At 37.6% G+C, this 26,012-nt stretch overlaps 1 protein-coding gene across 1 annotated transcript in view; it reads right to left on the bottom strand.

Moving 5' to 3' along the window:
• Positions 1-26,012, bottom strand: part of epha6 (eph receptor A6) — a 95,502-nt gene that overhangs the window by 44,891 nt on the left and 24,599 nt on the right. Inside the window, exon 3 of the mRNA XM_056771767.1 lies at positions 19,744-20,413. Within this exon, the coding sequence (XP_056627745.1) occupies positions 19,744-20,413 (670 nt within the window). The remainder of the gene's footprint in view (positions 1-19,743; positions 20,414-26,012) is intronic.

Raw genomic sequence — 26,012 nt, forward strand, 5'->3', positions numbered from 1 at the left:
AAAAGTGTATGAAGTACATTCAGATGATAGACCTTTTTTTCTCCGCCATTTTGTTATATTTAATTTGTCACTCACTTGTTGGAGTTCAGTCTCCAGAAGCATCACCCTCAGCATTAAAAGTGTGCGAATCAATCATGTGCCAAACATCTCTAATCATAAGCTACATTGATTTGGCTGCTTGGTATTCCCCATTTATAATTATACTGTTAAATGAAAGGTAATGAACAGCAAGACAGAGTCTTTTCAATGTTCTTTTTTAACATTTTAAAATGATGCCGCAGTGTGGAGGAAAGCCACCTAGTTTTTTAAATGGACGGACCACAGACTTTATAGGGTAAAGACTATAACGTTACAGAAGCAATACCGCCAATGATCAAAAACTGCAAGTAAAAATTCTGTCTGCTCTGAAGAAATGCCATTTCAAAGGTCCAATGTGTAATTTTTTGGAGGATCTATTGACAGAAATGCAATATAATATACATAACTATGTATTCAAAGACCTTACATAATGAAACGTTATGTTGTTATTACCTTAAAATGGACTTTTTCTATCTACATACACCGTTGGTCTCTTTAAACAGTTACTTTTTTAAACAAAATCAATATTAGTGTGGAAAGGGCCTCAGACTTTAGAGGAGGACGGAATTCCTTTCTGTAGTCCAATTCATATAATGTTTAAAACATTTTTAAAAAAGTGTTTACAGATACAATCTAGAAAATAGTCGGAACACTCAGATCCTCTCCAAGGATAGAAACAGTGAGGTAGTAATTAGACTCGCTGGTAAAAGCCATTAGCACTCACTGTTTCATCAAATCTTTGGTAAGCAAAAAACAACAACCACAAGCAATTTTATGAATCATGGACATTTAATCCTAACATTTTTCATGGTTGTGTTTAATTCGCCAGGTGCACAATAAGAAAAAACAGCACAATCAATAGTCTCTTATTTAAACAGTGACTTCATTTCCTCAGCCGCATCGAGATATTTGACTTGCCCTCTAAGCTCATCCTGAAGCTCCAGGAGCAGAGACACAAAACTTTCCTCGATAATTGGGTCTTGGACTTCCTGCAAGGATGACCACAGACAGTGAGAATAGGAACCAACACCATTCCTGCCCTGACACTGAACACCGGATCACCCAAAGACTGTGTGTGCTGAGGCTGGCCCTACACTCCTTATCCACATACATTTATGCATTTTCCATATGCTTTATCCAAAACACCTTAGAATTCAAGATATATAAAACTCTTTGAGTTACAGCATTACGCTATGAGCATTTGGCTGACTCCATGTTTAAGTTCGCAAGTAATAAAACTTTGGCCTGATCGCAAAGGTTGATGTCTGCCTACAGGAATGAAGTTGAAGCTCTAGCACTTTTGTGCCTGGACAGCTGCCTCTCCCTAAATATTAATGAGACCAAGTGGATGACAGGAGGCACCAGAGTTATCGCATACCCATCCACATCAATAGTTCTGCTGTTAAGAGTGTAAGCAGTTTTATGTTCCTGGCTATTAACATCACAGATGATGGCCTTGCCACTGCGGTCAGGAAAGCACATCACTGCCAGCTTTCCGTGTTAGGCTGAGTACGGCATGTTACAGAGGACTCTATAACATCTATAACGTCTACAGATACAGTACATTACAGAAAACATTCTTGCTAAATCAAATTCCTCTGTATTTAAATGAAAGGTTGGTAAAAACAATTAAAGCTACATTAAAGAAAGATGTCTTAGAAAGACCAGCAACTTCCTCTTCTATTCTCCCATTAGGGAAACAAAAAAGAAGTACCCAGGCAAAGGCCAACCATCTATGGAAAAGTTACTTTCAAAAGCAATAAGTCTTGCTAAATTTACCTTAATCATTGTTTTAATATAATTGCTAGATCTGTACCTTCCAAAAATCTATTCTTGAATGTTCTTGTGGGGCTACTTCTAGCCAACAGGATTACTCATTTTGAGTTAACACAATTTAAACTTCTCATTTACGATGGGCATATGGTACTTTTCGTTTTTAAATAATCATTATGCTTATTGCTACTTTTTATCTAATTTATTTCAAAACATAGTCTTTATATATTTTCTTTTTATTAACTTGTTCTTTTCCTCAAAAATGCACATTACTTTAAATTGTTTTAATGTTTTTACTTCTGCTCTTTTGCTTGTACAGCAAGTATTTGTATGACATTTATTTTATCTAAACCTTCTTAGATTGAGGGGCTCATTCTTTTTGATAATTTCTATGCCTAAAATCAAGCACGGCCTCATTAGAGTCCACTTTAGAGATTTAAACAACACTGATCCAACGTTTCTTGGCCCAGAGGAAATTCCCATTTCAGTTTTTTCAACACTACATAAATGTTTGAACAGAATTCAACCTACAGAACATTTATAACTGATTAAAGACATTAAACAAACATCTTTAAGATGTGAGATTAAATTGGAAATATGGTTTGACCAGTGTTTACATCTTGCGAAAGGGTCCATTGAAACCAAATAACCAAACTTAGTTTTTACAAATAATCAGTCTTGAAAACCCTCAGCGTAGCATTCTACAATCAACAAACATCATTTATAACTTGAGTGCTTGCATCAATTGTTCACGTCAAATGTCACTTATTTTTAGACAGGTAAAGGCAAATAGGTAAAATAACCTGCAAATATATTTTTTAACAGAGGTGACAAGAGAGATAGAGAGAGACAAAATTACGGATTATCTTAAATGGAGGGAATTATATAATGCCTGGACAAGATAGCAGAGATACAGAAGACGCAAAGAGCCTTGAGTCTTTAGGAGCAACCTAAACTGAATGGCCTGGTTTGCTTTGAAAGTTTTGAGACTGTCTGTCAAAGAGCAGCTAGTCCTATAGTTCGGAGTGGATGCAGAAGTATTTACAGACCAGAGAAACTCAACTGAATGAATGAAGAGGTGTAAAAGTTAAAAGATAAAAAATATCTACTTGTATATGAATATGAGAATGAAACGCTGTGTAAAGACTAGAAAGATACTTCTTATTGTGAGTTGCAGAGTTTCAAAGAGTAAGCTTTAAAGTCATAAGAATTTAATATAAAGCTCACAATGAAGGATGAGTAGAGCGCCGTCTTCTAGGAAGAGGTTGTGAAGAGTATCAAGTTCATCCATTATGTACCTGAGTGAACAAAAAATTCAAAGGACTGGATGGTCAGATCAGGAATTTTTTAAGACATGATAAGAGACATCTGCCCTCTACATGACCGGAAGTCCATGGTGTGTAAAAGACGGTGTTTGCATGAGACACAGTGGTAAGAGTTCAGCTTCGATTGTAGTGTAACAAAGGTTCAAAGTATAGAGAAGAAAGGAGACGGGAACCGGCAAACATTTAAAATAAAGTTTTAATATAAATGATAACAGCCGGCTGCCCCTCACGGAAGTCCGCCGGCGAAATAACATAAATATAAATACAAACGTAAAACATGTTCGGGCACGGTCCTCTCTCTTCGACGGTCCGGTCGCTCGTTCTCTTATATGCTCCCAATCTCCTACGTGATTCGAGCCCGGTGTGCGCACAGCAGGCGCTCATTCGCAATCACTCATCGGTCTCGAACCACGGTCTCGCCCCGCCTACTCCACTACATGTAGTTTGCTCTGTAGAAAACTAAGCACTTCAGCATTTTTCTTAATAGGACAATGATTTGCAATAAACATATCACATTGTATGGCAAGGTCCATGTAACAATGGGACATTTCAGAATGACAATTCATTCCACTAAGCAACTTACAGTACATTTAAAGTGTTGATTTCATCCATTTTTATATTCTCTGTGAAACAAATAAATTACCTAGACATTGCTAGCACAGTGCTATAGAAACATAATTGTATTTGTTGCATGAAATGTAGGATGTTCTCTACTATATCTGGTGTGGGGGGTGTAAAGTCGACTTAGAAACCTCAGGTTCATCGGTGGCTCCAAGCCAAGAGCAAATACCTGTATCCTGACATTGCAAACTACTTATTTCTGCCAGTGCTTAGGCATATAAAGTTTCCTCTGTCCCTCCTACACCTGTGATCCTTTCCACTTCTCTATATTTACTTGCTTTCTCGTTTAATTCACTGTCGCTTTTTTCATCTAATTTTACTCTCTGGCTCTCACTATGTTTTATTACCCACATACTTATTTATCTGTGTGGTATCTTCTGTAACGCCACAGCACAAACACACAGTAGAAACAGTAGGCTTGTGGCATAGATTGAACATTCAGTATGTCCGTAAGGTGTCCGAACTGCTGAAAAGGAAAATAAACATATGTTTTACTCTAATCTACTATTTTTCCCAAGGCTACTTTTTTATTTTTATATTCATTCTTCAATTTGATGTATTCTTAATTTCTTTATAAAATACATTTATTCTGTTCCAAATTTTTCGAAATTAGTTCAGTCTTCTTTATTTTGCTTTTATCTTTTTTTAATTCATTCTTCCATTTTATTTTATTTCTTTCCCTCCTTCTTTCTTTCTTTCTTTCCTTCCTACCTTCCTTCCTTCTTTCTTTCTTTCCTTCCTTCCTACCTTCCTTCCTTCTTTCTTTCCTTCTTTCTTTCTTTCTTTCTTTCTTTTATTCTTTCTTTCTTTCTTTCTTTTATTATTTCTTTCTTTCTTTCTTTCTTACGTCCTTAACTTCAATCATCTCAGTATGGATGTCAGTAAAGTGTCAAAAGTGTTGTTGTATTTTTTTACATGTCAACAATTTTTTTCCAAGGCTACTTTTTCTTCATTTATAATTTTCTATTCATACCTCTATTTGATTTTCTTTCTTTCTTCCTTTTTCTTTCGTTATATCTTTCTTTCTTGCGTATTTCCTTAACTTCAATCATCTCAGTATGGTGTCAGTAAAGTGTCCAAACTGCTGTTGTATTTTTTTACACGTCAACAATTTTTTTCCAAGGCTACTTTTTCTTCATTTATAATTTTCTATTCATACCTCTATTTGATTTTCTTTCTTTCTTTTTCTTTCTTTCTTTCTTTCTTTCTTTCTTCGCTTCCAACGCATAGCATTTAATCCTAAATCACCATGCGCAAACACAAAGGCAATTTTATGTGTTCTTCCAGCCTCAGCTGTTTTTACTTCACAATCACTCACAGCCCCATTCTGCTCATGCCGTATAAGAACAGAAAAAAAACAATCCCCAAATATCAATTACTGGTTATAGAGATGGAGTGGAAGAGAGAAAGAGTGAGAGGAAAAGGGAAATGGAATCTATTGGCTCGGTGTTAAAAGGTCTCCAGCATTGTATGAGAACGATACAGATTTATTGGGTTTAATCCTCAGCTATGAGTAAGGAGGCATTAGTGGTATTATTTGGGCATTAGTGTTAATGGAAAAGGAGTCTGAAAGGAGCTGAACTTGAAAAGGTTGAAATAACCTCTGCGTTGAAAGAGGAGGGGCCGCTATCACCTGGTTAGGGACTGAGTGTTTTTCTTGATTATGAAGCCACTGTCCCGTTACATTCTCATATAATTGTGCTTTATAGTGGCTTTCTTTTTCTCTTCAATTACATTTTTCTATATCCTTTACATATCAGTTTATATATCACCTGCCTCACTCTGACACGAGGGCAGAGAAAAACTAGCTGGGTAGAAAATTCGCTCATGCTTACATTCTCTATAACCATTAAATGTTACAACCATAATACAAATGGTTAAGTGGCCTCTTTTACTGTCTCCACGGAGACAAAGTTAGATCCAAGACCACTGCGGTCAATACCGTAGCAAATGAGAATCACATGTTCACAACAGACTTCTTGGTCAGGTTGGTGATAGTGACCTGTGTTTAGTGATTCTCCTTGTCTTGTTCCAGGACTTGCTTTACTCCCCAGGGGCCGATGAGCCTTAATTAAGAGCCCTGCAGACACAGATCTCTCCCTGCAGTTGACCAAGCAGGAAAATAAAAGCTTGTTATTCCTTCAGTTGAATGCTTCCTTATCTCATTAGTTAAAGTTTTGTTTTTGCATATAGATAATGTATATAAGTTCATAACTTTACTTATATACAGACAATTTCTAAGATTTCAGTCAAATAGGGTCCTCATCGTGTTTGGAGATGCCAGTGTTGGTCCTGCCAGTCAACTCAATAAATATGCATTTTTTTTTACATATTGCATTTGATTATGATGTAATATTTCATTGGAATAGAGCAAGTCATAGATACGTGCAAGGTAAATGTCTGAGAGCTGCACAGCCTTGTGTTGTGGTAGAAAACAGACAATGACATTCTTACTTTTAATAATGCTTTTAACTAAATATGATAAAAAAATAGTACTTACTTTTATTAAGTTTAATATTTCTTTGACTGGGGAGTTTCTAAAATTGAGCTCACTGCACAGGTAAAGCAGGGAGAGCTGATATTGTCTAAAAACACCATGCTCTTAATACTTGCTTTTCGATTTTATTTATTATTTTTATGAAACATTTGTACAGGTCACAGCCTACATTTGTTTCAGATGTTAGGGGAGATTCACTAAAATAGATGCCAGATATAATTCTGGAATTGCTTGTTTCCAGAAACAAGCTTTTAACAGCACAAATTGATTCCTGGATAGAGGTTGTAGCAAACAAGATCTGAGTAGACAGCTAGAGGTGCTGTAAAGCCGGATGGTTAGAAAAGCCCTACAGTACAAATCCTGTATTTGTGTCAAAGTCTGTAAAACGGCAAACGGACAAATCTGGGCAAGTGTGGCGAGTTAAAGGAAAGAAGCTGATTTTCAATAATAAAACAAGACTTTGTGGACTAAGGTGAAAACTGGAGATTCTGGAGATTGAGTGGAAAATAACAATATGGAAGAATGTATTATCCCTGTATGCAAAAGATCAGGATGCTTTTTAATAATTGGATTGTAATAATTGGACACAAATATGACATAGATAAATTCATCCAACCATGCTGAAGTGGATTCAGACCTGCAAAGGTTAATAAACGTATTAATGTTTTTGCTACAGTTTTGTCCATGGCGACCCATTGATGCAGAAACCTGCAGGGCTTTTGTTAAGATCAGACTCTGAAGGCTATAAATACCCAGAGGAAAGGAAAATCCAACAAGATATCTCCTTCTCATCTCACATCTTTCTCCTAGACAGAAATTCGATCAAATGAACATCAACTTGAGACATAAAGTTAAGTCTCCTGCTTCTCACATGTTTCTCATTAAAAAAAATCTCTCATGTTTGTCTCTACTGAAATTTAGAAGAGATCTCCATAGCACCTCACACTGTGTTCAGATTATTCACCTTCCATAAAGACTCGTTCTCAGATTTATCTCCTCTAAAGTTTCATAAGAGATCTCAATAACATATCAAACTGTGCTCGGATTATTCCCTTTATCTAGAGACTCTAACATTCTCACATTTGTTTCCTCTAAAGTTTCAAAAGAGATCTCTGTAACATCTCACACTTTGCTCAGACTTTTCTCCTTAGCTAGAAACTCTAGTGATTCTAGAAAATCAAATGAGTTGGGGATTGAGTCATAAATCATTTAATGTGCCATTCCAACAATACCGGGTTGGACAATCAGCAAAGAAAGCTTGATGGTTACGTATCCTGTTTGTATTCCTGATAACAGCATATGATACAGTACAATACTATTTCTAACATTTTTTTGCACTTAAATTGTACAGCTTTCATTGTAACAACAAATAAAGAGTAGCATAAACCTTATTTCTGTGTATTTTTACTATTAATATAGGCTTGTTAGCTAAGAGGGGACAGATGTGAGAATGTAAGGAGAATATTCTGAGCACAGAGTGAGATGTTACTGAGATCCCTTATGAAATTTAAAGGAGATAAATGTCAGAATGTCAGTCTCTAGCTAAGGAGAAAAGTATGAGCACAGTGTGAGATGGTATGGAGATCTATTGTTAAACCTTAAGAGATAAATGTGAGAGTGTCTGACTCAGGAGACAAGTTTGAGAAGCCACCATTTCAATCAAGCCCACTACACGCATTGACATGTTTTAGTGATCGTGTCATAGTTAAGTGTTGATAGATCATATACAGTATAGACCTTTGTGTGTGTGTGCGTGTTATCCAAAGAAGATGCCATTCTGACTGGGAGTACACACATTTGTTTTGTATTTAATTTCTTGTCCTCATTAATTTTATTGTTTATTATTATTTAATATTTTCATACATTATATCATAATATTTTTTACATTACTTTTCATGAATGTTTGTCGAGTTATCCTGGAATTTCACACTTCAGTATGTGCTTCTCAAAAAGAGCATCAGGCAACTAAGGGGATACAGGGAACAACTCCAAATCACTTTGCAGCTTTTGCATTTGGTCATTCTTGCAGCTTGGACAGTAATTATTCAGTTTGACTCAATCAGATTGAATTCCTTTTTGGAATATGCACTGCATATACAATGCTGGACTTTTGAAGATACCTTTAAATTAGTCAGCCTTGATATTCAGAAATGTATAATGCTTTTTAAATTATCGTTTCTATATATACAATATTAGTAAAATTTGAAATGTAATACATTTTTCCTCAAATTACATTTAAGATATCTGGGGCTGGTTTGCAAAAACGTCTTAGACTAGTCTCAAATGTCAACTTTACTCATCTTTTTTTTTAGACTGGTCTAGACTGATTGCCCTTTGCTACTACTACTTGTTCATCAGTAACTATTCAACTACTTATATGATGCTGGCACCGGAAGACCAAGCTGATATATAAATGAGACATGTAAGAAAATAATCAGCCCTTAGGATCCTGAACTAAGATAAATCCCTGTTAGAAACATAGCCTTGTGGGCAGCTCATCAACATCGAATCCCAGCTAAAGGTACTTCTTCTCCCTCCAGTCTCTCATAAGAGCTCAGATATGCCAGATGTGCTCCTTTTAAGAGCACAACAGTGTGTCTTGGACTCAAGGTTAATTGGCTGTAATTTTGTTTCTGCCATCTCGCACAACAATCGTCACACATTAGTATTCAAATCTGTTGGCAGCCTTTCTCACCTTCTGAGAATGAAAATCAAACACTCCCTGACTGCTCACAACTTAGTTTGCGTGTTCAGTGCTATTGTTTGCAAGCATTAACAGTTTTCTTTGTTTAAAAACCTAATTTACATCGCAAAATTACCCAGAAATCAAAGGAAGTTTTTTAAGCAAATTATTTGACACCGTTTAAATGTTCCTTGACCTATAAAAACTACATCACCAAATGGATTATAAATGAAATGGCCAAAGTCTCTCTGTGATTTCTTTCCCCACACATTTGTATAATTTTGGTATATTAAAACACCTGAAAATTGCTTATTACTTAAGGTTAATATAAATAAAAATCTAACAAAGGTAAACAGTGGCATTCTAAAAAAATGTTGGGCTTTTTCAACCCAGATTGGACAAACCCAAATGTTATAAATGTTTTGTATCTGACATAATAATGAGTTAAAATAACCCAGCATGAGCTCATTTACATTTATGCATTTGGCAGACACTATTATCCATAGCAACTTACATTGCATTATCCTGTACATTTTGTTTCTAAATATGTGCAATCCCCTGGTATCAAACCCACGAATGGCGTTGTTAATGCCATGCTCTTACCACTGAGATACAGGAAAGCTTGAATTTATAACCCAACATTGGGTTTGTCCAATTTTGATCCGACGCTGGGTTAAAAAAGCCAAACATTTTTTATAGTGTGCATAAAGTACTGTGATTTATTTTTACTTGACCACATTGTTGAAATTTGAAAAATCACATTTTAGTGAATTTATAAATAAAAAGACAAATGGGCCTATTAACTATGATCAAATAATCTCTATATGTTGAAACAGATTTTTTTAGGTATGTCAGGCAGCCCCACACTGTGCTGTGTCTGATGTTAAGTGGGAAATGGAAGCTTCCCTACCATCTGTAAGTTTTCCATTTTAAAACACCTGCTCTTCCTTATTTTTGAACATCACCTTATCAAGTTTATTTCTAATGCGTCACAGACGACATGATGTCTTATTTGGGTCATGATAGAGCTGCTATATTATGCACTCGAGCTTGGGGGTCTGAAATTGAAAAAGAAAATGACAGAGAGATTGCGTCAATTGAGATGTTGAGTCTGTCTGACAGAACTTTTGCTCTGAAGAGGAAAGAGAATGAGAGAATGTGTGGTACACTGCTTTTGTTTGTATAGACAGCCCTGTTTGCGCATCCTTCTGTTCATTTGGGAGTTTTCATTCGTTTTTTTCGTTTGCCTCTGCCTCCCTCCCTTTCTCTCGCTCAGACTGCTTTGATCACACTGGCCTTTGAAGCGGCGCTCGGGAAAAAAAAAGAGAAAAAATTGAGAGGGAAGCAGAAGTCATCGTAAGTTCAAGCCTCAACTTGGTGCGATGCAACTGCTGGCAAACTGCAAATCTACATAACCTGAATATTTTTGCATATGTTCACCCAGGTGAAGGAGAAAAAAAAACAGTGCGCTCTTATTAAACATCTTAAAATTAAACACATTATAAATCAGTTTGTCATTTCAATTAGTACCTGGGTACCTCAAGTGACTCTAGACGTCTGCATTTTGTTGTGTTTTAGCAATGCTCTCCCGTGATAGAGGAAATGATTTCTTCTGCTCTCTTGCATATTCACCTGTCAAAAGTTGTTAAAATCATTTGCAGAAAAGCTCTGCAGGAATTTAGCTACTTGCTGTGCAATTCCTTCACTTTAAATGCTAAAAGCCAGACGTCAAAATGCACAACCCAGCTCAATTAGAGCTAAAGAGTTATCTCTTCCCTCTGAGTTTACGTGCACAAGACTATTGAATTACTCACGATAACTGCGAAACTATAAAACCTTGCCAAATATAACCTTCTCAGTGTTTTCTATGTGGACTACACGGATGACAATTCAAAGAGAAACAAGTCTTTCTGTACACCCTCAGTGTTTTTTTAGTTCATCCTGGTTCCTCCCAAAAGAACAAACCACGGAAACACAAACTGCTCAAAAACTTGCTCAACATCCGTCTCCATTTATCCCTTCATCTCAGTCAATGTCATCTCCTCAGTAGAGGGATGCCTGCAGTGTACAATTATCACATTGGAAAGTTCTCCAGCTCAGAATCTTCCTTCGCAGCCCTCAACATTTCGGTTGAGCTTAACAAGTGAATAAACCGAAGTGAGAGGATTCTTCCGCCCCCGCACCGCCTGAAGGAAACAGGTGCCTTGTAAACTGAGAGATTACTCAGTTAAAAAGGTTTTGGGTTCTGTGAGGGGGAGGGAGGATCTGGGGCTGCTGGCACGGTGGTTTGAATACTATACAGGAGCTAAAGGGTCGAGTGGGGAGTACAGATCCACTCACAGGCATGAAAGCTCTGCAGGGGCAGGATGGAGCAGCACTTCAGCTTGTTTGTGCAATGCAGCGCTGCCTGTGATGGATGGCCCTACAGCAGAGAGTGCAGAACAGGTACAAATTGTGATAGGAGAGGGGAGGTGAAGAGACTAGCAAGTCAATTCAGGAAACAGGAAGAAATAATCTGAGAAGGGGTACAAGTCTATCCAGGAAACAGGTACAAGAAGAGGAGTGAATGAGTAGGAGACGAGACGAGACAAGATGAGAGTACCAGGCAGTGCAGGTCTATCCAGAAAACAGGTATGAATGATGTGAGGATAGGAAACAGGAAGAACTAGACAGTTAACATGTAAAAGTAAAGTGAAAAGAAGAACACAATAAAAAGAGCATGAGATGGGATGAGAGGAAATGAGAGGCATCCGTGCAAGTCTATTTAGGAAACAAGTGAGAAGAGGTGAGGAGAAGAAAGAAGAGGAGCCAGACGGCACACATCTATCCAGGAAACATCTTTAATGCTTAATCAATCCATGCAAGGTTAAATTCACTCCCACATAGTTTTATTCAGTTAAATTCTACTCTAAAGGAGTTAATTTAATGGTAGAACATTTTAGTGTGTAGACTCGACTGATCTAAAGTATTATGTTTCTCACTCAAAGGTACTCCACCGACAGACTGATTAAAAGCAGGATCATCCCGACCAGACATGTGGTTGGAGCCAATGCTGCAGACATTGGCACATGTGACCTGTGTTGTTGTACGCTGGCAATGCAAGCTTGAGTCTGGACTACACCTGATAATGTTTCCCTACACTTTATGTAAACATTCCTTGTAACTCTGCATTGTTAACTTATCTAAAAAAGCCAATGATAAATAAATACACTAAAGAAAAAAATCCTTAAAAATTGGGAACTATATATTTTATAAATATGAAGGAATATGAAGGAGAGTTTTTAAAAGTTGTTTTACGTGTATTTAAAATGTTGCGTTGCATAGCGTTGTGTTGTAAAATTAATGGAAATGTCTGTAAAATAAATGTAAAGTAATGGCAAAGTGAAGTAACTACAGTAATGGCCATTTCCAATAAAATTAAATATATTTAATGTTATTTTTTTACAGTGTACATAAATGAAACTGGGCATGTGAAACCCCAGCCGACTATAAGTGAATGCACTGCTTTTCTAAAGGGAAAATGTTAGAGACTGTTAATTTTGATCAGCATTCACTTTTACTGTAAAATTTTGCCATACAATACAAGTGAATGGTGAGTAAGGCCAATAAGGTAGGTATTGCAAGCGGATAATTTACACAACACTGAACTCTGAACCTTTAAATCTCCAGCCTCTGAAATTAAATGAGCCTTGACAAACATTCTATCAGGTGGAGTTTGATCTATCACCAGTAGCAGAAGTTGTAGGTCATTACCAAGCAGCTGCGAAACATAAACAAACAGATCACCAAGTTCAGCATCGCCTGACAGGCCAGAAAACTTTGTTGCTCTGTATCTTGTGCTTGCTTCTCTCTCTCTCTCTCCTTGCCTGTCTGGCAGTCTGTTTCATTCTCTCCTGATGTTACTCAGCACCACGGCTCCATCCCTAAACACTGCTACTAATATTTACACATCAGATCAGCATGATGAACGATGTGAGTTTGACGCTGCAATAATGGATAGGGGAGCTATGTGGCCTGTGGCCAGCCGTTCATCACTTTGAGGGCTTGACTGGGTCTCCAGAATATCAACGCAAAGAGCTTGGAAAGAGAACAGAACTGCTTCACATAATACGTCAGTTGACAATATGGATTTCATATGGAATTCATGGGGAATCTTAAATCTTGAGGGTGCATGTGCTCATGCTGCGGGTTTGTGGGTGTGTGTCCGCATCTGTACATGACTAGTTTCCAGCTGCGGTGTTGGATAGATGAGGGGAACGAAAACAAACAAGTTATTATGTAGCAACTGTGTCTGGTTAAATATAAATACACACTCAGCAGCAAACAAATGCTTGGAGGTAAACAATGTTTGAATGCACATTTCTTTCGCATCATTCCACTCACAGAGAATTAAAGTCTGAGCAGAAAACAGACGTCCTACGGCAAGGAGTGTTCCATTGATAGTAATCAACTTAAATTAGTTATTAGAGTTATTAAATGTCTTAAAGATATGTAATAAAATTGCTACATTTCTGAAAAGCTACGACAATACCATCCTTACTAGTAGCCTGTACTATTATAAAATGCCTTTGTGGTTTACCACCGTGCAGAATAATGTATCCCACAATGCAATGTGTATTGCATTAAAGGTAATCAACTTCTAAAATAGTCCAGAGAGTGGATTAAATATCACCTATCAAACATATCAGGAGATCATCTTCACTCCACTATGCAGTACTGACATTCACTATGAGGTTCATGTTGACAGCATTTTTCAAAATAAATAAAGTAATTTATGCACTATTGGTCCATTTCCTGTCTTGCCAACATAGCTGTGCATCTTTTCTAATGTCTCTGTCTCACTTAACACCCCACGGAATAATTGTCACTACTGTTTGTTTTTATATCATAGTCTTATATGCATACAGATGTAAATGACAGCTTTAATAAAGAGTTCTTTTAAGCTCTAAAAATGTTGTGATACCCATATTGCATTTGACAATGTTTTGTGGTCAGTTTTCCTATTCTACATTGGCACACTGAAGCTTATATTCTCAAAATATTGACACCTAGTTTTGTTACTATTCTCTAACATGAAATATCTGCTGCAGATCTCTAGAGTGACAGCACAAACTAAAGCGGTAAGCATTTCTCGTTCCCCTTCACCTTGGCTGCACTGCTTAAACAAAGAATAAAGTTTAGAATGAATATTTTAAAAGAGAGCATCTCCACCTTCAGATTCAGAGAAGCGTTTGAAGCTTCATGTGCCCAATATGACTAAGCAAAAAGAAAAAAAGTGAAAAGAAAGGAGAGAAACACTCTTATGGCATCTCCTGCTGTGCTGGTGTCCACTCAGCTGCCGTTTCAGTCGAAAGAAGAAGGGGAAAAAACAGCAGAGGAGGACAAAAAGAAGAAATAAAGAAAGTCTGTTGACTCTTAAGTTTCCTTCTGAGTGACAGGATTTGGAGATATTCTGAGTTGTCTCTGTAATTGGGGTAAAACAGTAAAGGGACAGAAAGCATAAAGTTTTTGCTAGTGCTTGTGTTCTGCTGCATAATATGGAGTACGGTCCAGAATTCAGAAGAGGGTCTGATTGCTCAGAAAAGAAAGAGAAAAACTGAAGAAAAAAAAAATTGATGTCCAGTGAAAGGTGAAAAGAAACCAAAAGATAATTAAAAAATAATGCTCACTAATCATTCCTATCCATCTTAAATACTTTCTGTAATCTTCATTCTTGGTGAATGGTCATCAGAAGCTTGCACTGTAAAAAACATATTTTACAGAAATGTACTGTTTTTAACAGATTTTTCAAGTATAATGTCCAGATTTTTCAAAATACGGTCAATCACCATCAAATTACAGAACAGACTGCAAATTTACATGAAAAACCGGACAAATTTAATTTTACTGTATATTTCTGGCGCCCTAGCCGGTGGAAATATTTAATAGTCTATTTTTGAAATACGATCAACAACCATCAAATTACAGAAAAAGACCACAAATTTTACAAAAACAGGGGAAAAGTGCAACTTTACAGGACAAAACTGATATTTTACAGAGTATTTTTGGCGCCCAAGCTACCATTTTTTTTGTTGTAATATTTAGGTGAGATCTTACCTAGAAGATCTCATATTAAAGCAATAGTTCACCAAAGAATGACAATTCAGTCATGAATTACTCACCGATAAGTTTTTCCACAACCATGAGAACTTTTGTTCATCTTCTGAACACAAATCATCAACGAGAGCATGCGACACAGGCATTTGGTGCTGATGAAGAACGCTCACACATGTGCTCTTCACACAGGGCTCCTGTGTCTGTACCACGTGCATGTGTCTCTTTACTTTGCACAAAAAGGTTGAACCACGGTAGGCGCATTGATTATTTTATTACTTTCTTTCTGCACTTTGAGTGTATATAGTGTTGCTGTCTATGGTAGGGTCAGAAAGCTCTCTGAGCTTATTATCATTTTGTGTTACGATTATAACAGTTGGTTTTACAATTGTGGGGCGACTTGAGGGTGAGTAATTCATAAAAGAAATTTCATATCAAGCCTGAAATATACCTTTAAAGTGAGCATTATCACTTTTCCAACTAAGTCACAGATCCGGCAATGCAGATCTCTGCATTTACCAGTTGACCATAGTTTACTTGACAAATACAAATAAGTTCCTTTCATCCTCTACACCACATATCCCTACTGGGATTACAGAGAGTTTCCAGTTCTGTGGGGGAAGCCGGTAAAAACCAGACAGAACATGCAAAAAAAAGGCACTCGAAGCAGAATTTTCTTGCTCTGGTGCAATAACAAGTTATTTAATTAAATTAAAAAGTTTCTTTTTGTCTGAAACTGTCCCCAGCACTTTTTTAAAGAAAGTGAAGTCCACGCTCCATTAAGTACATTCTGTTCTTTTCATTGTTTCTTTAGCCTTAATGACCTCACAGACAGGGAAGAGACGTTTGATGCTGTGAAGGCTACACTTGAAGAAACAAAGGAAAGCTTCATAGATCGTCACAGTCCTGCAGAAAGGATCCTGCACTGTGGGTCAGGCTAGTTTGCCTGAATGCCAGGAATGGCTTTATTTAGCAGATGGTTTAATTAAAATGCACAACGAGGGGAAGAAAAGGAGAAAGAGACAGAGACAGACTGGCAGAAAAAGAAAGTTAGCGGAAGAGAGAGCAAAAGAATAGAAGAAAGAAGTAAATTAGCTGTGAATCTAACAAATGACTGTAATTAGCTGCTAGCTGCATGCAGAGATGCAGAAATGGGGCCAGTCCCAACTGTAGCTTAACTGGAACACAACAATCCCAAAGTCCATATTTCAAACAAATGGATTTAAACATTTCTAAAAAGTCTGATTCAGTCTGATGAAGTTGTTCAGTTCCATATATAACCAAAAATATGAACGGTTGCTATTCACCCCATTTAAAATCTTCAGCTTCAAAATCTTAGCTGCCAAATTTTCAAAGAGCCTGAAAGCTACCATACTTGCTGTTGGCAGTGGCATACTGTCTATTAGCCAAGCATACATTTCCATTCTGGTCTAAGCTGAACAGAGTTTGACTTCTGGAGGAGTTTTCAGATCTGAAGATTGTTTGCTATTTATAAATCAAGGACTTTGTTTATAAAATTGTTACAATGAGGCATTTCTTACTTGGTTCAGTTTGCTTTCACATAGCCACATTTCTAAACAGGCCCTAAATGTACTAAAATAAGACACTGAGAGTAAACTTCTCTTTTGTCACAGTGTTACTCTTTTATCCCTTTGGAGCAGCCATCCGTCTGAATAAATGGACAACAGCTCTGTTGGCTTTTTTATTTGGTAGCTTTCATCATTTTGAGCACCACACTGTAAAACTAGGCAAATAAAACTTGTATCTTTGAGACTAAACATTGTGTTTCGGACAGTGAGCTATGCCGTCCAGCACAGTCTAGGATGAAGCAGGTTGACCTTGTTTGTCAATCTCTTTAAGAACCCTAGTGGTTTACCCAACATACATTGAAAAACAATGAACCTAAATCCTCCTCATCATACTTGGCAGGGAGTTGAAATGTGAATCGGACCTTATGTCAATGTCCTGGCTCCACAAGGCTAAGGATTTTGAGGCCGAACTGGAATTAAGCTCAATTTATCCTTCTTTTCTCCTTCAGTCCTGGGGCAAATTAAACTTTAAGTCAGAACACGTGATCGGTGTGTACTTTACCAACGATCCCTCACAGCTGGTAAAAGGAGTATTGATGCAACACAACAGAGACCTGGTACACGACAGAGAAGGTGAGCAAACAGCAGACAGTTGTTGGTATAACGGAAACAACAGGTGTATGAAGGTGAGATCTGGCACAAGATACAAAAGACACATACTACAGGACCTTTCCGGTTTCCAGGCTTTCCGGTATAAGACTGCACTGATCAGGATCAAGGCTGAGGAAAGATGTCTTGAAAGATCCATGAAAATCCCAAATAAACAAAAAGCTTTGAGGTGCAGAGCTAGGAAGCAACGTTTGCAAGCTTGAGAACATTTGTCAGACTAATAATATATACATATTATGCCCTTATAAATACACAATATTAACTTTTTGTGTTCTTATTTTCCTGAAAACAAAAATGTGGGTAATTTCTACTCTGTTAGCAGCAACAACTGGAATTGTTAACTTGCATTATACCTTGAGCCAAAAATGATACAGTCTATGTGCCACTTGTTCAAAGAATTCAAGGTTTTAAATATTACTTAAAGTTATCTCTACATGTTACACTTGCATGTAACACAACGTATATACTACACACTCCTTCTATAGTCCACTTACCAAGATGAAAATGCTGATCCCGAAGCACTTCTAGTTTTTTTTTTTTTTTTTTTTTTTTGAATCTTACACATATAGTTAAATCTTAAGGACATTCATTTAACATTTTGAGTTGGTTCAATGTTCTATTTGTTATATTTTGTTCAAACTTTTTTGTGGTGTGAAAACAGGAAACAGGAAGTTCTTCTTGACCAGTTTTGTTAACGTCTTCTGAAGTCCTAAATCCTGAGTCAATGATATGCTTTACAGCTAAACAACATCATGAATATGTTCGGCAAAAATAATGACACACAAAGAGAGTGTGCCAAGGCTCCTCTAGCAGAGCAGTGAAAATGGCTAGCAGTGGTTAGCGAGATTATAAACCGCTATTACAGTAGGAGGCGCCCAAAACATAACCCCAGTATCACTGTAGATGCTTATATTCTATATCTATTTCTGTTCCTGATACACAAACACAGAAAGAGTTTGAATCATGCTGAGCAACTGGCCTCTGATGGGCATAGAAGAGCTGATTATGAATTCACTTTGCAGTGGAAGCCGCCCTGGCACTGGAGATTTGATTAGGGCTTTGACAGGTGCCAGTGCGATTGCTGCCTTAATCTGAGGAGTGATCTGCTTAGATAATGTACGAAGAAAAAGAAAGACACAGAGGGGGCAGGAAATGGGCACAGGCAGGTAATAGAGAGCACAAAAATGACATTTTGACAGCAGGGCTCCAATGGTGTACAATTATAAGAATGATATTTCAATGGGTGGTTAAAAAAATTCATGGTTTAAAAAATGTCAGAGTCAGATCAAAAACTGCATATCGCTGCTGTCCTCTGTATCATTAACTTTTGTGATTTTTATGTTTTCTTTTCAGAAATAATTATTATTGATTCTTTATGTTTGTAACTAGGTTATGGAAATATTTCACTGATAAAAGTATAAAAAATGTTTGTCAACTTTGAGTGAATTATTTAATGATTTTAAAAGTATTTCCTGAAAAACTGGGAATTTGGACATCCAGGGTTTATGACGGACAGCAACGATATGTAGAAATTGTGATTCTAAAATGTAGGGTTTTTTTGTTCTGAGTGATTGTGAAATACTCATCTGATTGTACACATTTTTTTATTTCATCAAGTGCTTTTATTGTTTAAAGTATCCTGCTATGTTTTTTTTTAGTGAGAAACTATTTTTATATGTGTTTTAGTATGTAAGTGGGTTATGGGATATTGCTGGTTCTAAATTTAAACAACAAGCCATTGGTACCCCTCTACTTCAGATCTTTCGGAAATTTCTCATTTCACCATTTTTACTTCACCCGGTGAAGCACAAAGGATGAGCATTAGATCACGCTGCCACAGAGACTGATGGAAAATTGAGTAAGGTCACTCAAGCCTGTCAACTCATAAACTACCTAAATGAATATATTCTGATAAGCTTTATCTCCTTATTTTCATTAACAGTGCAAATAATGTGCATAAAACCACTTTGCATAGTCAGCATTCTTTGAACACTACACATATATTACAATTCATTACAGTTTGCTACAAATGACACACCCCCAACCCAGGATCTGAATAATTTTTTTAAATTTTCCAATGATAATTCTTAAAGAATGAACTCACAATTAATCGAAGCAAAGTTGCTAAAATGAGTGCCTCTTACACTACATCATCTTCAACGAACTCGTAGAATCGCAGAAACGCTCAGTTATAATAATGAGTTTTGACTGACTCACAGTGTCATCTCCTATTCTCTCACATGTACAGAGAACCTCCCCACAGGTTGCTGAAGCCTGAACCAGGTCAGTCACTGATGTCTCTATCAGCATTGTACCCTTCCATACAGGAGAACTACTTGCATCACTGGATCACAACATTATTCTCTTATCTTTTTCACCTACTGTCACAAATTCCCCTTTTCTTAGTCACTCAAAAAGAAAGATAGCATAGAAAGAGAGAGAGAAAGTGAAGCAAGATATAGTGACTTAACTTACCAAGACAGAGACCATCACTCTCCTCATAGGCAATGCTGCAGACACAACGTCCTAGCGGCACCAGCCAATCACCATCCGCCCCACAGTATAGCTTGGGTGTGTCCCGTTCCTCAGCATTCTCAACACACGCCCCTCTGACCTCCACCAATGACGAGGTTTCCACCCGTGGTATGGTGTCCGGAAAGGCGGCTAGGTTTCTCAGAGTGGACGGGCACTTTTTGTAATAAACCCTTACGGACACAAGGGCGATACATGCACCCACGTCCTGGAAGGCCAGGTAGAAACCCTTCCGAGCTATTGGTCCCACCTCCCGTACCTCTGTGTTGAGCCTCAGAACACGATCACCCAAATCTGTCTGCGTAAAACTCTCATCGGCGGCAATGGTATCAATTTTGCCGTAGTCGTTGGGATGGAAATGAGCATTCGCACCATGTGGCTCATCTGTCTCATAGTAGAGGAGGTTAAAAGTCTCCTTACAGGTGCCAGAGACCCAGGGGATGCTGTTGCAGTCTCGCAGGGTGAAGCGGAGCTCCACGTAGATCTTCTGTGCAGCCTGACGTGGTATCCAGTTGGTACGAAGCCAGTTGTTCTGGTTGGGTTCCATTACGTGGCACACCTGGAAGGTGTGGATGGGCCGATTTAGCTCATCCATCTCCGTGATACTATCCCACTGTGGAGAGCAAAGGACAGAGGAATGAGAAGATAGATAGTGAGATAATTGGAGAGAGCAATAGAAAGGAGAGAATTCACAGGGAGAGTGCTTGCCTGTGCTTATTGAGACCTCTGTGGGATTTAGAAAAGTAGGAGTCTGTAGATACTCCAAGTCAAACCTAAACTAGCCTCATCAAATCCATATAAATATACTTTTGTTTCTTTGCAATAATTTCAATGTTGCATTAATCATTAATGGTTTTATAGAAAGTACACTGAAAAACAAGAATAAAGGAAGGGTAGGCATTTTTGGAGAGGCTAACAATATAGCAAGCTATCGCTGAGCATAAGAGATTAACTTCCAGAGATGTCTAATAAGTGGTGAATTATGGGCATGAGGCTAATATGTCAAAACAATCCAACATTTTAGCAGGCTTCTTTAATTCATCAATGTGTTAAAGGTCAATTGTGCCATTTTTGGAGGATATAGTGACACAATATAATATACATAACTATGTCTTCAGAGCTGTATAAAGTCCTTACATGCTGAAGTGTTATGTTTTTATGATCTTAAAATGAGCTATTTCTTTTTACTGTACATTGTGGGTCCCCTTGCATCAAATTTGCCATGTTGTTTCTACAGTAGCCTTAAACAAAAATCTGCTACAGAGTGCGTTTCAAAAATACGTTATCTCATTTGGCAAAGAACTGAAAACGTGACAAGATTTTAGTCCTGTGTCAGCCACCATAGTGCTTCAAAGGTAGGGGTGGAGTGAGCCGTTGGTTGCAATTCGAAACTGAATTTATATTCTGACCAAATATCTGTGTCTGATGTGTATTATTGTGAACAAATTTCAGGAACTTAAAATTCTTTCACTGCAAAAGAGAAGGATAGCTTTGTTTTACAGCCCTGGGCTACATGTTCATACTATGTACTTATGTGTAAAAAGTTATCAACCCTGAACATTACCTTACCCTTTATTATATACATATAGTTACAAGGGTTGGGCGATGTCCACCAAATTAGCATCGGACCATGGCTACATTAAAACATTGTGATGGATGATGATATCAGGGGGCGGGGCTTGGGTCCGCAGTTCGCAGTACATCTCTTGCCCACTACGAACTATGTGAAGGCCATCAGAGCTGCGCAGACACGCGTACGTCTTCTTTATAAAAAAAGTGAAAACTTTGTTTGAATCACGATGCCGGCTCTGCATCGTCAATTGGCCCAACCCTTATAGTTACCAATATTTTGTGGCATAAGAATCAGAGGTGGGGGACTCGAGTCCCATGACTTGACTGGAGTCTGTCTCAAGTCACAATTTTCAGAACTTGTGACTTGCTTGATTGAAGTAAGAAAATGACTTTACTTGACTTTGACTTCAGAGCAAGTGACTTGAGACTTGACTTGACTTTAAATGGAAGACTCGACAATGACTTGAACTTTTAATAAAGTAAAGTAAAGTAATGAAATTAGTTAAAATAAGTATTGTGACTCAGCAGCACTACAGCGCCTGTGCCTTTAACGCTGCTCAACTCAAACCACGTCAAACTAGGTGTAACGGCCAATTACTGTAGAGCAGTTACGATAGAGAGGAAACTGCTCATGCGCCTGGTGGCTTGAAACAGTTGTGGCCGTTACAATGGCAGACAACAGTCGAGTTTAACAGATAGTCACGTTTGGCTACAAGGACTTTGAACTGGACCGTGAAAATAAAAAAAAAGATTTGCCAGATGCAGAGTATGCAACGCGAGGATTTCTGACACGACAACCACAACGTCGAATTTCATCCGACATTACAAGAACCACAAGGAAAGGTAAGAAAGTAATTTCTTTATAGTCAGTGTAATAAAATGATTACTTATATAATGAATTAATTGTTTCTGTTAGTCCTAATTTTGCCTTGGTTGTTTTTTATTATTAGAAATGTGATCATCGATCATCACTGGTAGGCCTACATTTCATTTCATAATATATAACTTCAATAACTGCATTAACTCATCTACTGCACTGTAACCTTAATAACCACATTAACTCATCTACTGGACTGTAACCTTAATAACCGCATTAACGCATCTACTGCACTGTAACTTCAATAACTGCACTAACTCATCTACTGCACTGTTAATGTATAACTGCATCTACTCATGTATTGCACTATAACTTCAATAACAGCATTAACGCATCTTCTGCACTGTAACTTCAATAACTGCACTAACTCATATTCTGCACTGTAACTGTATAACTGCATCTACTCATGTATTGTACTATAACTTCAATAACTGCATTAACTCATGTACTGCACCGTACCTTTAATAACCGCATCAACTCATCTACTGCCCTGTAACTTTAATAGCTAATGTCTGTAACTTATGCACACTCAAGTCACTTACACTATTGTATAGTCTATATTGTTATCTGTTCATAACCACCTGTACATTAATGTTCACAGTATATAGCCTTCTGTTTATATTGTTCATAGTACATACCGACTGTCATATTTTCATAGTACATGCCCATTGTATAGTATTTTCCTAATATTGTATTCTGTATTTATTCACACTGTATATCCTGCACTTGCTAATTGCACTTCTGGTTAGACCTAAACTACATTTCGTTACACTGTACTTGTATATGTGTAATGACAATAAAGTTGAATCTAATCTAATCTAATCTAATAATAAGATGAATTGGGGAATCTGGCTATAACGGCGTAGCCCAAAGTTCTTAAAACATTAGATTCATCTCAGAATCATCTTAAAATAAAGAAGGGCTTCTCTTTATTACATGTAGGCTAAAGTCTATATTAAATGTGCGCATGTTCAAGTGTTTGTGTGGACTGTGTGTGGAAGCTGAATAGCAGCTCGCTTATGTACTACATGACAGGCTGACATCTACGCGCCGGTGAGATCACTTGCACTTAAATAACTCTTTTAAAACTTTTCGCTCATACTGACGAGAATAATTTCATAGTTCGAATCTGTTAACTGTCTACATTTTTTTATACTCACAATAACAACAGAACGTTTTGTGCTGTAAAATAATGAAACCAGTTCAAATAGAAAACAAATATTCTAAGATTATGTATTACGTATGAAACGTGCATATTGCGCGTCCACCGCAGAGAGCATCATAACTTCATCATCACTGGGCTATATTAACATACATTTTATTTATATTCTGCCGAAATGAAAAAGATCCGTTCATTTTGAGAAAAAAAGATTCAAGATCGAAGTCAATAAACTAGATGCAAATACCTTAGGCCTACCGTGCACTTTAATGGACAGCACAAGTGTTACAGCATCATATATTTAAAACATATAATAGGCAGATTTTCAGTATAAGCTTCATAGCCTGTATAAATGCTTAAGTCATTCTGTCAGTTACAAGTATTTCCATTTCTGTGTAGACCTTTCAATTAAATTGAATTAGATTGTATTATACATTTTAAACTGGATTTCTTTTGTGTAAGCAACACTTTTATTTTCAGATATTAATGTTGCACAGATATGCATATAATTCATATATAGCAATGTGAATAAGATACATAATATATGTATATAAGTTCATCTTTTATGTGCAAAAATAAACATGTATCGAAAAACTTAACCTCTGTTTATTTTAGTACTGCGACTTGACTTGAAACTAATCAGGACTCGACTTGAGTTGCTTAGGGTAAACCCTTGACTTGACTTGACTTGCTTGATTTGTCTAAACTGTGACTTGAGATTTGTCTCGAGACTTGATGGTCAAGACTTGAGACTTGCTTGGACTTGACCATATGTGACTTGTTCCCATCTCTGATAAGAATACACTGGTACATTGTAAATGCAAATACAGTAATATAAAATGATTATGCATACTTAGATTTTTTTACATTTTGGCTATATCTTGTCAGTTTCTATCTACTGTACTTAAGTCAAAAGCCTACCTATTACACAACTCAATTCTGACCTTTTAAACTGTGTATAGCAATAGGCTACATCTTCAATGCAAACACAGTTTAACATTCACAGCAATCTTAAATATCCCATTGTTCCCCCATACTGAAGGCAAAATATAACTGCCTAAATATTTCAATGTCACATCCAGGTATTGTGAGAATCCTTATGACCATTTTCAGGAGTCTTACATCAGGTTAAGGTGGTACCTTTAGGCTGTTATGTGCTATACTTGTGCTGAACAATGTTTAACCTGTGAACACAGCCAAGAATAAGAAACACATAAGACTGACCAAAGTCACTAAACTTGCTGACTTCCCACAGCTTCCTACACTACGTGTTGGGTTCTCACAGTAATTTTCCACACATCTACTCCTCAACACACTCCAACAATTCACACACTGTTGTCTCTCACTATATTTATTCTTATTGCTTAATTCACACATGTCTTACATTTTGTAAAGTTTCTTATTTTCTATCTTTTGTGCCCACATTTCTAAACTATCTGATCCAAATCATATCTTCTTTTTTCATGTCTTATCTTCCTAATCCATGTCCCTTCGATAATTAATTAGAATGGATGCGCTTCATTAGCACTAAAGTCTCCACTTATTCTCTTTCATTATTGAAGTGACAGGTCTTCCTTAATAGCCCCTCGATTAGAAACTTGCTGCATCATAGTCCTGATGTGTGTCGATGGCTCATCACAATGGACTCTTTTTACCACCATAAAGTTTGGTCACAAGGAGTTTCATTTCCAAACAACATTAAGTATTTTATTACCTTTTTCTCTTTATTAGTTCAGTTATGGATAAGAAATGAGTTTAGGAAACGTCTTGGTTACGTATGTAACCTCAGTTCCCTGATGGAGGGAACGAGACGTTGTGTCGAGAACGACAGATGGGGTTCGCCCTTGAGAACCAATCAACTCTGACTACTATAGAAAAGGCCAATGAAATTTGGCGAATGCAATTTGCATGCCGGGCTCCGCCCCCGGAAATCCGGTATAAAAGGAGGCCGGCGTGCAGCATTCACTTACCTTTGTTCTGAAGAGCCTGAGACCTCTCAAACTGCAGCAGAATACGATACGTGTTCGTGGCATAAGGGACACAACGTCTCGTTCCCTCCATCAGGGAACTGAGGTTACATACGTAACCAAGACGTTCCCTTTCTGTCGGTCTCTCGACGTTGTGTCGAGAACGACAGATGGGGTTGCCTATGGAAAACGCCACAACGCTGTATCGCGTCACAATCTCTAGCGAAGCGACGGTAACAAGCCTGGGCGTGTCATCTCGAAGCTTTCGTGAGACTGTAACCTTCCAGTGTGGTGGTCGGGGGGTTCCAGAGCTTTCTTGGAGAAAGATGGGTACAGCCCTGACCGGTAACTTTCACGGACGGGGCCTTAGCTCTCTATAGGCGAGAGGCCATCCAGATCAGTTTACACCGGGTAAGCGCGACTCTTAATCAGAGAAGCGCTACAGAGGCCACCTCCTACCCGTGGGGAGGAATATGGTGGATATAGGTATGGTCTCGTCCTTGGAGGAGAACGCATGGAACGTGCGGACTGAGTAGTTAACCGCGAGGTGGAGGCCCACCTGGGGAAGCTCATGGGTTACCAGGAGTGGGAACCATTCTCATGAGGATACATCAGACGGAACAGCCCACGGAGGGGG

Source organism: Triplophysa dalaica, chromosome 2, assembly GCF_015846415.1.
Source record: "Triplophysa dalaica isolate WHDGS20190420 chromosome 2, ASM1584641v1, whole genome shotgun sequence".
Taxonomy (NCBI): domain Eukaryota; kingdom Metazoa; phylum Chordata; class Actinopteri; order Cypriniformes; family Nemacheilidae; genus Triplophysa; species Triplophysa dalaica.